General features: G+C 40.0%; 1 protein-coding gene across 2 annotated transcripts in view; it reads right to left on the reverse strand.

The window, feature by feature from the left end:
* Nucleotides 1-16083, reverse strand: part of STRADB (STE20-related kinase adaptor beta) — a 28909-nt gene that overhangs the window by 4677 nt on the left and 8149 nt on the right. For both annotated transcript variants that reach the window (XM_011949933.1, XM_011949934.1), the window contains exons 3-6: nt 7032-7131; nt 4019-4140; nt 2654-2762; nt 1671-1794 (exon numbers count right to left, since the gene is read on the reverse strand). In XM_011949933.1, the coding sequence (XP_011805323.1) occupies nt 1671-1794; nt 2654-2762; nt 4019-4140; nt 7032-7131 (455 nt within the window). The remainder of the gene's footprint in view (nt 1-1670; nt 1795-2653; nt 2763-4018; nt 4141-7031; nt 7132-16083) is intronic.

A 16083-nucleotide genomic window follows, 5' to 3' on the forward strand; every position in this document is an offset into this window, starting at 1 on the left:
TTGGATAACAGTTTGGTCAACATGGTAAAACCCCGTCTCTGTTAAAAATACAAAAAGGCCGGGCACGATGGCTCACGCCTGTAATCCCAGCACTTTGGGAGGCCGAGAGGGGCGGATCACGAGGTCAGGAGATCGAGGCCATCCTGGATAACATGGTGAAACCCCATCTCTACTAAAAATACAAAAAATTAGCCGGGCATGGTGGCGGGTGCCTGTAGTCCCAGCTACTTGGGAGGCTGAGGCAGCAGAATAGCGTGAACCCAGGAGGTAGAGCTTGCAATGAGCCAAGATTGCGCCACTGCACTCCAGCCTGGGGGACAGCGCGAGACTCTGTCCGTCTCAAAAAAAAAAAAGAACTGATAATATCTTTTCAAACAAGGAATGGAATCAAATAATTAATTTCACTTTTTTTTTTTTTGAGACAGAGTCTCACTCTGTGGCCCAGGCTGGAGTGCAGTGGCATGACCTCAGCTCACTGCAACCTTCACCTCCTGGGTTGAAGTGATTCTCCTGCCTCAGCCTCCTGAGTAGCTGGGACTGTAGGTGTGTGCCACCACACCTGGCTACTTTTTTTTTTCTTTTTTGTATTTTGAGTAGAGACAGGGTTTCACCATCTTGGCCAGGCTAGTCTCAAACTCCTGATCTCAAGTGATCTGCCCGTCTCGGCCTCCCAAAGTCCTGGGATTACAGGCATGAGCCACCATGCCTGGCCAATTTCACTATTTTTGAATGCTGTTGCAAAACACCTAAGAAGTGTTACCTAAAAAAAATCAAACAATATTTGAAATACAAGGTTTTAAAGCTAGATGTAATACTATCCAATAAAAGTCTCTCATACATCATTTATAAAAAGATATATTATACATTTCCTTTAATTGTCAGATAAATTATAAGAGCCTTGTTTTTTGATCCCAAACACTGAATTTGGAAACTTAACAGAGGAGGATGGCCAATCATCTGGTGACATATAATGAAACCCCAGTTAACCAGAATATAGTGTGTTGGAAATCCTTGGTTAACTAGAATTTTGCTGAAAAAACAATAGTAAGACTAAAAGCTTTAAGGAGATTGAAACAAACAATAGGAAAGCAAGCTTATTTAAAGGTAACTTAATTAAAAAGTAAGATAAAGTTGCAGTATATCTTAGAACAGCACTGTTTTTAACATTCAGTCAATCACTTTTGCATATACACTTTGGTAACAAGAGAAGTGATATTTAGGATGATAACCTCAAGGTACTGCAAAATAAGAAATCAAAGAAAAGCTTAATTCCAATTTATGCATAATATAAGATGGAAAGCAGATAATGAAGCTCTTCATTTGCTTAAACAAAAACAGAATGAAAAACACCCAGCTAACTAGGATCCCATTTCCTACAGTTCATTTCCTGAACATCCTCATTAGATTGAGACTGTGAGCTCCATGAGGGCAGGCACTCCACCCCAGTACCAAGAACTGCTTGGCACAGAGGATGTGGTCTGAACATGTTTGGTGAAGGGACATAAAATGTAAGCAATCCATTGCACCTAATGGTCCCTTCCTCCCTCAATTTTCACTTACAAGTTTCCTATCCCTCTTTTCTAACATTCAACTGCTCCTTCCTAAAACCTCTTTCAGAGAGTTCTTCCAGTAAAATTATTTCATTTAGTAAAATACAAATAAGTAAATACCTGTGAATACAGCCATTTTGGTGCAGATAGTTCAACCCTCTCACTGCTCCAAAGAGAATGTTTCTTATTAAAGTTTCACTCATTCCCTCAGGAAAATAGGTCCTCAAGAGTTGACTTGCTGAACCTGAAAGAAACCCCTAAAATCCTTATATGAACATTGAAAGTGATTTTGCTTCCAGCTGTGTTTTAATGTTCTCTTCAACCATAAACATAAACATATCTGTTACTTTTTGGAGTCTAACCCAAACGACACTTTCCCACACAAACATGATTTTCTTTCAAGAATCTTTAAACAATTTTTTCTAATGACACTCTAGAGATTAGAAAAGAGAATTAATGATTTGTCAATTTATTGAATAAAAATACATTCTGTGTGTGGAGATATATATATATATATATTCTTAAATCCAGAAGCAATTCACAAAAGCTGTCCCAAAAATCAAAGTTCCAGAATCCATTCATTATTTATTCAACACAATTATGGAACACTACTTTGTGCTAAGTACTATGTGAGCACCTGGGGACACCACAAATAAAAAATATATAAATGATCCTGGCCCTCAAGAAGCAGTGAGGGAGATGGGCACACACAAAGATGTTTCTAATACAGTGAAATAGTTTACAATGCAGTGTAACGGGGACAGGGATGGGGTGCAGAGGTGGAAAAACAACTTCTTTCTGCAGAATAACAGTAGGTCTCCATTAAAAGAGGGGTAGGAAGCTGAAGGGAAGAGACAGCCTGTGCAAAGGCACAGAATTCTTGGAAAAGCAGTGGTGGTTCACTGATTATCATACCAATTCTTACTTTTTTCTGCAAACTAAAATTCAACATTTAAAATATAAAAGATATAAAAATATATCATGAAATCTAAAATCAGTCATTAGACTTATAAATTAAATGTGGCAAATCATAAATCTAAAATCCCAACTCATCTATATAATTATAACATCTAGGCTAAATTATTTAAAACCAGCATTCTTACCATAGGCCATAAATGGAGAAATAACCCAAAGCCAGCTGCCAACAGTGAAAACTGTCCAATAAGTTGTAATATTGGGATGCCGGAAAAAGTGGGAGAGAATCATGGCTTTCTAGGAAAAACACACAAGAGACAAGACATTTAAAAACAATTCTTTTTTCCTTATGATGAAAATGGCAGTTGTGGCAACTAATACTCAAGGGCGCTTATTAGTGAAAGCACTGTTCTTAGTGCTTTTATCTATTTAAATCTCACAACCACTCCACGAAGTATGTGATATTATGATTCCCATTTTTCAGGGGACAGCACTTAAAAATAAGTTAGAAAACCTGTCCAAAAGCATGCAATTAACAAAAAGAAATGGAAGTAGAATGTGAACTTAGTTTCCCTCTAGGGTCATACTCTTAACTGTACTATGTTCTTATTATAAAAACATTTAAAAATACATAAAAATCCCTCTATCGCTACCTCACAGAGACCCACTGTTAACATTTCATACGGTTTCTCCTAGTCTTTTTTTGTTTGTGTAATATACATGTGCACATATAAATATTTTAAGAATTGGAACAATATCCAAATAAAATCCTTTCCCCCTTTATATCAAAAATGATTCATGACAATAAAAATGGTATTATAAGATACCTGAAATGCAATTCTGTCAAAATTTGTCATTCAGAAATTAATTTTGCTTATCTGGATGAAAAGGAAACTGTTTTTTATTTCTTCCATTGCCCTATGTGACTATTTAGGATGGGACTAACTAGGGGTATTGTAAAACTCCAGACCTGCATTTTGAATATGATATTCATTTGAAGGAGCAGCAGTTACCAAAGTTTGAATATATGTGTTCTTTCATATAATGAATCTGGCTTCCATGTATTCTTTCCAATTCTGTAACTGCATGTTAATTAGAAGAAATCTATATTTCCTTAACAGAAGAATTATTAGTTTGGGGGAGAAAATTCTTATAGATGTAATCTCCTCAAATAAACATTATATTAAATACAATCACCCCTTGATATCCATGGAGCATTGGTTCCAGGACTGCATCCCCTGACCGCCTCCCACACGCCACCCCATGAATGTACCAAAACCTAAGAATGCTCAAGTCCCTTGTATAAAATGGCATAATATTCACATATAAGCTATGCACATCCTCCTATATACTTTAAATCATTTCTAGGTTACTTATAATGTCTAATACAATGTAAATGCTATGTAAATAGTTATGCTGTGTTTTATTTGTACTATTTTTTATTGTATTATTTATTTTAAAATATATTTTCTATTCACAATTGGTTGAATTTGCAGATGTGGAAGCAGTGGATACAGAGGGCCAACTGTGTATCACTTTCTTCATATTGTTACCTGTAAAGCTTTCAGGCGTTCTTCATTGCAGTTTTCCAGATTTGTAATTTTTATAGTTACCAGTGTTCCCGTGGGAGTATGCCGTGCAAGATGGACAGAAGTCAAGTTGTCAAATCCTCTTCCTATAACCAGGCATAAAAGTCATGTTAGTAACCAAAGAAGAAAAAAAATTGACAATTTAGACTTCATCAAAATTGAAAAGTCTTGCTCTTCAAAAAGTACTGTTAAGAAAATGAAAAGGCACACTACCCATTCAAAGTATTAATAATACTTATCAAGCAATCCAATTAAAAAACAGGCAGAGGATTAAACAGGCAATCCACAAAATAAGATACAGGAACAGCCAATAAGCATATGAAAAGATGCTCAAGATAGAGAAATGCAAATTAAAACAGTGACACACCATTACATATCTATTATAATGACTAAAATTGTGACTTGATAAACCAATTGCGATATACTCACACAATGGAATGCTACTGAGCAATCTCCTGTCCCCACTCCCAGTCCCTGGCAACCACCAATCTGATTTTTGTCACATAAATGGTGTCAAAAAGAACACAGTCGTCAGCTTCTTTTGTGTTTAGCTTCTTTCACTTGGCATATGCTTCTGAGACTCATCCACATTGTTGTATGTTTCAGCAATTAATTTCTATTGCTGAGCAATGAAACCGTTGTATGGCTGTGCCACAATTTATTTATCCATTTATAATACTGATGGTTATTTAGGTTGTTTTCAGTTTTCGGTGACTATAAAGCTGCCAAAAACAGTCCTATACCTATAATGTATAGGTAGACATATGTTTTCATTTATCTTTGGCAAATATCTACGAGTGAGATTGCTGGGTCATGTGGTAAACGTATGCTTAACATTATAAGAAGTTGCCAAACTGTTTTCAAAAGTGGCTGAATCATTTCACATTCCCACAAACAATGTATAAGAGCTGTCACTGCCTGACATACTCACCAGCATTTGGTATCGTCAGCTTTTTAAATGTAAAACACCTAGAGTGGCACTTGCTAGCAGCCACCTAATAAACGTTAGTTACCTCCCTCTCTCCATGGTCACCAAATTTTGTCGATTTTTGAAATGAAGTTAATCTCAAATTCATCTCCTCTCCTCAGTGTCAGCATCACTGACTTAGTCTGAGCCCCATCCTGTTGCCCTGGATGTATGCAGTGACTCCCTCATATGCCCTGCATTCTCAGCCAGGGCACACACCAGAATTACTGAGGGAACTACTGCAAAATGCCTCTGCCTTGACCCCACTCCCCAGAAACCTTGGTCCAGTAGCTCTATGATAGAATATAGGTGTTGTAATTTTAAAAAAGACACAGGTAATGAAGATGACACTTCTGGTTGTGCACTGTTGATCTACTACATCTTCCTGACTGTTGCCTGAGTTGTTTTAAATTTGGCATTTTATCAATGGCAGGTCCTGCGGCAGCTGAGAGCTTAGATCCTACAGTCAGAAAGATCTGGTTTCAAATCACTAACCGTATGACTATCTCAGAGCCTCAGTGTCCTCATCTGCGAAATGGGAGTGGCAAAGGGTTAAAGGAAAAAAATACATACTAAATGTTCAGCATCATGCCTGTTAGATGCTATTATTGTCATCACGATTCCACAATGTGTCTCTAGCAGAAGGACAGTAAATTCCAAATCTCCACCTTAAATCATCTGAGTAATAAGGAGGGTAGGTTGTGGACGCCATTCTAAATCCGACCACATGAAGTCCTTCACAACATGTTCCAAACCTGCCTTTCCAGATTAATCTCCTACCACTGCCTACTCTCCCCTTGTCCCAACTTGTAGTCACAGAGGAACTATATGGTATTCTCCCCTAACCATCCTTCCCCAGTCATTTACTGAGGTAAACATGTTTTCACCTTTTTAGAATTGGCACCATCTGAAACTCCTTTCTAATTTTGGGGCATTTGCCACTATGTGTTATTTCAAAAAGGTCAGATCCTTACTCTCCCTTAGTCTCCTTGACCTTGGCATGTGACCTCTGCTTGGCCAACTGGAGCATGGAGTGAAGGACAAAGCAGCAGCAGTCATCAGAGCTCCCTGCAGTGGGCCAGCGTCTGACGGTGGGCAGTACATTCACTAGGCTGCTCCTATTCCACAGTCCTGGTTCTTGTCACGCAGCTTCTCTTGGCTTTCCAAGCCTATTTCTCTAGCCAATAATTCTGTGAGTTAGCAGCATTGTTCAAATATTCCTTTTTCACTTAAGTTAGCCAGGACTGTTTATGTTGTCTATAACAAAACCTATGACTAGAATATCTAGCAAACTCTTCCTCATTCAAGATCCAGCCCCTTTTTGCCATTTCTCTTAACTCCCAGAGGTGGTTCGTTGTATGCTCCATCTTCTCCGTTCCCATAACACTTAGGACATACCTCTACTAAAGTACCCTCCAGTGCATAAAATGAAGCTATATTGTGTGTTCATCTTCCCAGAGATGATGTCAATTCCAAGTGTTCTCCCATGCTTTGTTCCCCTATTTGTTTAGCAGATGTTTCTGAATATTCAGAGCAAATGTTTCACATATGTAAAGCTATAAACAATAACCCATCCTATTCCACACTTAACTGAAAACGCTTTCTATTTCAAATGGGATTTTAGATAAATTTTTAAACTAAGAAGCAATTTAGTTAAAGGACTGTGACTAAAAAGATTTACCTGACTTGATTTTACTTCATACCCAGTAAAAATTATACCCATAAAATAGATGCTTCCCACAATAAACACACAAATAATAAGTATTTAGTGTCTTCCTCATCTAAATGTACTTCAAGGGAAAAGTAAATGTTCTAGACAGTAATCTTGAAAAAATCTGAGTCATTATTTTAAGATAGACATAAATTAATTGAATCCACTTGACTGACACAATTAGCATCCAGTTTTATGCTGGAGGTAACAACAGAAAAAAACTCGTCTACAAAATAACATTTTTGTCATCAATTTAATTTCTAACATTGAAGGGTCAATTAGAAATTCAGAATTATTACCTATTTCTACTTGGAGCTCGTAGTGAGAAACGTTGGTGGAACATACTACTTCACTTGCTCTAGTGGATGGAGGTGACCAGGAAAGGGTTGGCTCATCAACCTGCATTTGTTTTTAAAGATAAAAACAAAATAGATGAAATTCTTGGTCCCCCTGCCCCAATATAAAACACTTGGTCCCCCTGCCCCTAATGAGCACCTCTGTGTTATATTTTCAAACACAGAGGTACTCATTAGGAAGGTACTGCAAAGTGGTTTAAGAGACTGTTTTAAGATCTAAAAGGAATTTACCAGTTCCTCATTGATGTTAGTTAGAAAGCCATTAGCCTATGGAGAGGGCAGGAAAAGGAGATTTACAGATAGCAAGGAATACTTTCCAGCGTACTTTCCAGTAAAATGTTTAGGAGTTGCGAAGAATGTTAATTCTTCAGGATAGCTGACAAATGTACCAAGCGAAGAGCTGCAGAGACCTGTGAGGGATATTCTATGCTTGTGCTCTTGCTTCAAGCTAGAGCCATATTTTGCACAAGGTACATGCTCTGCTAGTGAAGATGTTAACAGTCAAGGAACAGTTTCCAGACTGCAGCCTATTAAAATTGCTGATGAAGTTTTTAGCAAGATGAATCAGATGGGAGGTCAGAAAGAAAAATCAAAGGAGACAGACCTCCTAAGTGTATGACCAAGTACTGATAGGAGGTCTCATGGTGTGCTTTGGAGTGAGAGTCAGGTTTGCACCTGAATACAGTGACAGTGAAATAACATGGAGGTATGAAAAAGAAGAAGCCTAAACTACTGGCTTCATATGGTAGCCATGAGGGTCTCCCAATGGACGTAAGTACTCCAACTTAGGAGCCTCTACAGACAGGTGGCAGGGGAAGGAAAAAAGGGGAAAAATAACATTACTATGTGCTAGGAATTGTGTTAACTCCTTTTCACATTCTTAGCTCTTTTTAATCAAGAGACAGAGATGGAGTTTGAAACAGTCACAGGATTAAATGTTCCCTAAACTTTAAGAGAGCAGGAAAAAAGGAATTATAAACCCATGGCTAAAGATGAATAAGGGTGACTATTGTTCAAGAGGAATGAAAGAATGTAAAAAGAAATTCTACTATACAATTGGAAATAATCCTGATGAGAAAACAAATCAAAATAAAGCAATTTAGTTTCTCTTTTTTTCTGCCTCTTTACAATCTGATGGAAGCAATTCAGTTTCTTTAAAACAGGTAGTCTTCAGATAAACTCAGATTTAAAGACCATATAAAAGAGACAGAAAGAAAATATAACAGTTTTAAAATTTTTTAAGTGATATCAACCTGTAAGCCTGTCAGGAAGGCGAGAGACATAATGAACTAAGGCTCATAGTTCATAGGCTTGGAAAAAACAGCATAATGTTACGGGGTGATGGATTAAAATCAGAACTAATCAGTGTCTATTTTGCTTCCATCTATTCCATTAGGGAATTAGTCTTATTTAAACTAGAAGGGACACTTATAAATAACACTTGTAAATAAACTTGTAAATAAGTATTCAAAGCTCTAAAAAGGTTGTTTTAAATAGGTTCAAACCTCCAGGCCCAGGGCAATTACACTTCGGATATGAAGTTTGCAACTATGGTAGAACTCAGATGAAAAACCACAATAGAAGTAGCAAACAATGACCCAATTTTCAAAAAGGGAGAAAACTGCAAAGGGGCAAGCTTGATGCTGCTGCCCAGTAAAGTCAGAGATCAAATTATTCAATAGGTGAATTATGGGCACTTTAAAAAGCCACATGGTAATCCCAAGAAGACAACTCAGATTTACTAAGAGCAAATCATCCCAAACTAACCCTGCTTCTCTTTTTCACTTGATGATCAGTTAGATGATAGAAAGCAAAAATTATGGCAAAGTCCTTGCCTTTGTTCTGTTAAACTTTTTAATGACTTCCTGAAAATGAAACAGGCTGGCTTGAAAAAAGAAACAGTATGGATCATGCATTGCTGGGCATAGCTAATTACCGGAAAAAAAAAAAAAAAGGCAGGACTCACAATCATCCTGCAGCTAGAAGAATGGGCCCAGTTCAATAAAATTCTACAAGGATAAATGCAAAACCTTACACTTAAGTTAAAAAACAAACAAACAAACAAAAAAACAATAGCCTAAATACAAAATTGAGGATACCAGGTTTATGACTTGGAGGTTTCAGTCAATAGTGTGACAGAGAAGGTTAAATAAAAGCATAATATTGAGCTACATTTACAGAAGCAAAATTGAGCAGACTGGAAGAGACAAGAGTTTCACTGTATTCTGAAATGACTAGATAGTATCTGGAGCACTATGGATAATTGAGACACCACAGTTTAAGGGGGAATTATAAAACGGTGACTGTAAAATGGTGATGCCTGGAAAAGGCCAACCAAGTCGGTGAAGGTTCCAGCAACAATGGAGGAGTTGGAAATATTTAATCTGGGAAAGAAAATATTAAGAATATATATATGGCCGGGTGTGGTGGCTCACGCCTCTAATCCCAGCACTTTGGGAGGCCGAGGCGGGCAGATCACAAGGTCGGAGATCGACACCACGGTGAAAGCCGGTCTCTACTAAAAATACAAAAAATTAGCCGGGCGTGGTGGCGGGCGCCTGTAGTCCCAGCTACTCAGGAGGCTGAGACAGAAGAATGGCGTGAACCCGGGAGGCGGAGCTTGCAGTGAGCCAAGATCGCACCACTGCACTCCAGCCTGGGCGATAGAGCCAGACTCCATCTCAAAAAAAAAAAAAAATTTAAAAAAAAAAAAAGAATATATATAGTTGCCATTTGCAAGCGACCAAAAGACTAATATAGAAGGGTAAACAATTGTTCAGCGAGAAGAGCTGAGATCAACAGATAGAAGCTCCAGGAAGTAGATTTCAGTTCCGCATAAGAAATGTGGAGTAACCGGTGCTATCCACGTGTAGTTCAGGCATCAAGTTGCCTCTTTCCATTATCCTGTCTCCACTGATATATTCGGAGGTTGGACGACCACCATGGACAGTAGTTGAGCTACATGGAGGTACAAGAACTGGAAGTGAAGAGGGAATGGTCAGCAATTGGAAGGCTAGAAAAAGAAAAGTTTTGATGCCCACAAATGTCTGCTTGCAGTGAAAGGAAGTACTGTGATATGCATTTCAAGTACTTTGACAGCTGTCATTAGTTCTCCATTATACATTAAACTGCTTCTAATTATGATTTGGTTTTCCATGTAACTTTTCTATAAGAGCAGATTGATGATACAATGTAAGGGCACCATTTCCTCTGGCACTGGGAGACTGGGTTTATAATGAGCTTGATTAATGTGGATCTGATACTGAAATATGGATCCACTCTAGGTTTGCTGACTAAATCCAGTTTCTGATCCAAGAGGCTGAGGAACATCATGGTTCAATAATCAAGCCAATGAATAGCACTCTGAAGTGTTTTCAGAGAGATCCTGCCAGACTTTTACTTGTGGTGAAACATACCTTTCTGTATGTTTCTATTTTTCTGTGATGACTATTTTTCTACAATGGAGCTTTTTTATTTAAATTTCTACAATGAACTCTCAGAGATATTGTAGAGAACACTCCCTACATAAGTTGAAAATTAGACTAGATGGCCTCTTATGAATCACTGTAATGCTAAAATTGCATTATTTTAAAAAGCAGCATCTCAGCTCAAACACCACAGCCTTTCATTTGCAAAGGTTAACTATAGAAAATGAATTTTCCTACAGATAGAGGGGTTTCCAAAGTTAAAGGAGACACAAATCACTTGGAAAACCAGACTGTCCTCCAAACATGATATTTTAACATAAAATTTAATCCTATCTACAAAGTCCAGGCCAATGGAAAACAAGTTGTCCAAAGAAAAGACGACAGATGGTGTTTTACAGCATGACTCAGAGAGTGCACAGGGAAGTTTTTCTAGTCATCAGGCACCAGTTTCCAGCTGGTGTCAACTTACATTACACAACTTTTCCAATTCATGTTTCCACGAGAGACTTCAGATTATGCTTCTGCTTCTCTCACTGTAGATTTTAGTCTAACTCTACTAACAGAGAGGGATGTGACATTTCAATCCTTAAATTATAGAAAGGCTCCAACCTGGAGGTTTAAAGGATTCAGGTGGCAGCTGTGAACATTTGCTTAGTTCTAGGCCTCTCTCGGTAACAGCATGGAGACAAGAATCACTTTACTTTCTGCCTCACCCAAAGGGATTTACTTGAATTAAAACTCAGACTGGGAGGGAGGTGGAGAAAGATGGCTGAATAGAACCCTCTAGCAATCTTCCCCCACCCTTCAGGAACACCAAATTGAAAAACTATCCAAACAAGAAGGCACCTTCCTAAGAATAAAAAATCAGGTGAGCTATCACAGTACCTGGTTTTAACTTCCTATCACTGAAAGAGGCACTGAACAGGGTAGGAAAGACAGTCTTGAATAGCTGATGCCTCCCCTTCCTCATCCCCCGGGGAGGGAGAGTGCAGTGATTGTGGGACTTTGCACTGGAACTCAGTGTTGCCTGTCACAGCAGAAAGCAACACAGTAAAGAATTCAGCCACCGCCCAAGGAGGGAGCATTTAGATCAGCCTTAGCCAGAGGGGAATCACCCATCCCAGCAGTTGGAACCTGAATTCCAGCAAGCCTTGTCTGCCACCACAGGCTGAAAGCCTCTGGGGTCCTAAATAAACTTGAAAGGTAGTCTAGGCCACAAGGACTGCAATTTCAGGGCAATTCCTGGTGCTGTGCTGGACTTGGGGCCAGTGGACTTGGGGGTCCATGACCTAGTGAGAAACCAGCCAGGGCAGCCAAGGGAGTGCTTCTGTCACTCCTCTTCTAACCCCAGGCCGTGCAGCTTGTAGCTCCAGGAGATTCCTTCCTTTCCCTTGAGGAGGGGAGAGGAAAGGTGGCTTGGTCTTGAATAAAAAGGACTTTGTCTTGCAACTTGGATTCCAGCTCAGCCACAGTAGAATAGGGTACCAGATTCCTGAGGCCCCCATTCCAAGCCCTAGCTCCTGGACAACATTTCTAGACACACCCTGGGCCAGAAGGGAAACTGCTCCCATGAAGGGAAGGACCTAGTTCTGGCAGGATCCATCACCTGCTGACTAGGACCTTGCACCTTGAATAACCATCAACACTACCCAGGCAGTACTTGCTGTGGGCCTTGGGTGAAACTCAGGGCCATGCTGGCTTCAGGTGTGAACTAGGACATTCCCAACTGTGGTGGCCACAGGTAGAGGCTCCTTCTGCTTGAGTAGAGGAGTGGGGAGAGTAAAGGGGGCTTGGTCTTGCAGCTTGGGTACCAGCTCAGCCACGGTAGGCTAGAGCACCAAGCAGACTCCTGGGGTCCCTGATTCCAGGCCTTGGCTCCTGGATAGCACTTCTGGACTGGCCCTGGGCTAAACAGTAGCCCACTGCCCTGAAGAGAGAAACCCAGGCCTGGCAATATTCACCACAAGCTGACAGAAGAGCCCTGGGCCTTGAGTGAACACTGGCAATAGCCAGGCAGGACTCTGCTATGGGCCGGGGACAATGGTGGCCATGAGACTCCTTCTGCCTGACGAAGGGAGAGGGAAGAATGGGAAGGACTTTGTCCTGTGGTTTGGGTGCCAGCTCAGCTGTAGTAGAATAGAGCACAAAGTAGATTCCTAAGGTTCCTGACCCATGGCCCTGGCCCCCAGAAGGCATTTCTGGACCCACCCAGGGCCAGGTGGGGAGCTCACTGCCCTGAAGAGAAGGACACAGCCTGGCTGGATTCAACATCTGGTGACTGAAGAGCCCTTGGTCCTTGAGTGAACATCCAGCTGGGCAGTGGTGGCTGCAGGACTGGGGCAAGACCCAGCGCTGTGCTGAGCTTCAGGTCTGACCCAGTGCAGTCCTAGTTGTGGTGGCAACAGCAGTGCTTGTGTCACCCCTCGCCCAGCTCCAGGCAGCTCAGCATGGAAAGAGAAACTGTTTGGGGGGAAAGTAAGGGAAGAAAACGAGATTCCCTGCCTAGTAATCCAGGTAATTCTCTCAGACCTTACCCAAGACCACCAGGATGGTACTTTTTTTTTTTTTTTTTTGAGACAGAGTCTCGCTCTGTCGCCCAGGCTGGAGTGCAGTGGCCGGATCTCAGCTCACTGCAAGCTCCGCCTCCCGGATTCACGCCATTCTCCTGCCTCAGCCTCCCAAGTGGCTGGGATTACAGGCGCCCGCCACCTTGCCTGGCTAGTTTGCCTGTATTTTTTAGTAGAGACGGGGTTTCACCGTGTTCGCCAGGATGATCTCGATCTCCTGACCTCGTGATCTGCCCGTCTCGGCCTCCCAAAGTGCTGGGATTACAGGCTTGAGCCACCGCGCCCGGCCCAAGATGGTACTTCTGTGAGTCTGCAAGAGTCACAGTTTTGCTGGGCTTGAAGTGGTCCTAATGCAGATAGAGTTGCAGGATGATCTCGATCTCCTGACCTCGTGATCTGCCCGTCTCGGCCTCCCAAAGTGCTGGGATTACAGGCTTGAGCCACCGCGCCTGGCCCAAGATGGTACTTCTGTGAGTCTGCAAGAGTCACAGTTTTGCTGGGCTTGAAGTGGTCCTAATGCAGATAGAGTTGCAGTGACCAAAGACTTAGATCACAATACTCAATTCCCTGTAAATACTTGGAAAGTCTTCCCAAGAAGAATGGATACGAGTAAGTTCAGCCTTCAAAGACTATGATAAATATGTAACGCTTCAATGCGCAGACATTAATGAACATCCACAAGCATCAAGAACATCTAGGAAAACATGATTTCACCAAATGAGCAAAGTAAGGTACCAGTGACCAATCCCAGAGTGACAGAGACACGTGACCTTCCAGACAGAGAATTTGAAATAGCTGTTTTGGGGAAGTTCAACAAATTTCAAGATAATGCAGAGAAGGAATTCAGAATCCCATCAGATAAATTTAACAAAGAGATGCAACTAATTTTTTAAAAATCAAACAAATTCTAATTCAACTGACATACTGAAGAATGCATTAGAGTCTCTCAATAGCAAAACTGATCAAGCAGAAGAAAGAATTAGTGAAATTGAAGATAGGTTATTTGAAAATACACAGAGAAGACAATATAAAAAAGAATATGAAAGAATGAAGCACACCTATAAGATCTAGAAAACAGCCTCAAAAGGGCATATCTAAGAGTTATTGGCATTGAAGAGGAGGTAGAGAAAAATATCATAATAGAAAGTTTATTCAAAGGGATAATAACAGAGAACTTTCCAAACCTAGAGAAAGATATCAGTATCCAACTATCCAAGAAGTTATCCAAGTATCCAAGATATCAATATCCAGTATCCAAGAAGGTTATGGAACACCCAGCAGATTTAACCCAAAAAAGACATTTAACAATCAAACTTCCAAAGGTCAAAGATAAAGAAAGGATCCTAAAAGAAGTAAGAAAAAAGAAAGAACATATAAAGGGGCTCCGATACATCTTGCAGCAGACTTATCAGTGGAAACCTTACAGGCCAGGACAGAGTAGCATAACATATTTAAAGTGCTGAAGGAAAAACTTTTTTTTTTTTTTTTGAGACAGAGTCTCACTCTGTCACCCAGGCTGGAGTGCAATGGTGCGATCTTGGCTCACTGTAACCTCCACCTCCTGAGTTCAAGCGATTCTCCTGTCTCAGCCTCCAGAGTAGGGGGGATTACAGGCCTATGCCACCATGCCCAGCTAATTTTTTGTATTTTTAGTACAGATGGGGTTTCACCATGTTAGCCAGGATGGTCTCGATCTCCTGACCTTGTGATCTGCCCACCCGGGCCTCCCAAAGTGCTGGGATTACAGGTGTGAGCCACCGCACCCAGTGAAAAACTTTCACAGTTTATCCAGTGAAAATATCCTTCAAACATAGAAGGAGAAATAAAGACTTTCCCAGAAAAACAAAAGCTGAGGGATTTCATCAATGCCAGACCTCTCCTACAAAAAATGCTTAAGGGAGTTCTTCAGTCTAAAAGAAAACGATGTTAACAAGCAGTAAGAAATTATCTGAAGGTACAAAACTCACTGGTAATAATAAATACACACATAAAAACAGACTATTATAACATTGTAATTGTGGTGTGTAAACTACTCATATCTTGAGTAGAAAGATTAAAAGATGAACAAATAATAACTACAATACCTTTTCAAAATAGTGTAAGAAGGTATAAATAGAAACCACAAAAAGTTAAAAAAACAGGAGGAATGAAGTTAAAGTGTACAGTTTTTATTAGTTCTCTCTTTGCCTGTTTGTTTCTGCAATCAGTGTCAAGTTGTCAGTTTAAAATAACATGTTATGTTATTTGCAAGCCTCACAGTAACCTCAAATAATAAAATCTACAAAACATACACACAACAAAAATAAAAAACAAGAAACTAAAACATACCACCAGAGAAAATAAACTTCACAAAAAGGAAGAAGACAGGAAGGAAGGAAGAGAATACACAACAAATAACAAAAGCCAGCAGTTAAGTCCTTATCAATAATAACACTGAATGTCAGTGGATTAAACTCTCCAATGAATAGACATAGAGTAGCTGAATTAATTTTAAAAAAAGATTCAATTATCTGTTGCCTACAAGAACCATACTTCACCTATAAAGACACTCATAGACTGAAAATAAATAGGGTAACAAAAATATTCCATATAAATGGAAACAGAAAAAGAACAGGAGTCGATATACACGTATATCAGGCAAAATAAATTTCAAGGCAAAACTTATAAAAAGAGACATGGAAGGTCGTTATATAATCCTAAGCAAAAAGGAAAAAAACTGGAGGAATCACATTATACTACAGAGTTATTGTACTTCAAATTATACTACAGAGTTATTGTAACCAAAACAGCTTGGTGCTTGTATACAAACAGACACACAGACCAATGGAACAGAACAGAGAACTCAGAAATAAACCCATACATCTACAGTGAACTCATTTTTGACAAAGATGCCAAGAACATACACTGGGGAAAGGATAGTCTCTTCAATAAATGGTGCTGGGGGCCGGGCGCGGTGGCTCAAGCCTGTAATCCCAGCACTTTGGGAGGCCGAGACGGGCG

Source organism: Colobus angolensis, unplaced genomic scaffold (assembly GCF_000951035.1).
Source record: "Colobus angolensis palliatus isolate OR3802 unplaced genomic scaffold, Cang.pa_1.0 Scaffold30, whole genome shotgun sequence".
Taxonomy (NCBI): domain Eukaryota; kingdom Metazoa; phylum Chordata; class Mammalia; order Primates; family Cercopithecidae; genus Colobus; species Colobus angolensis.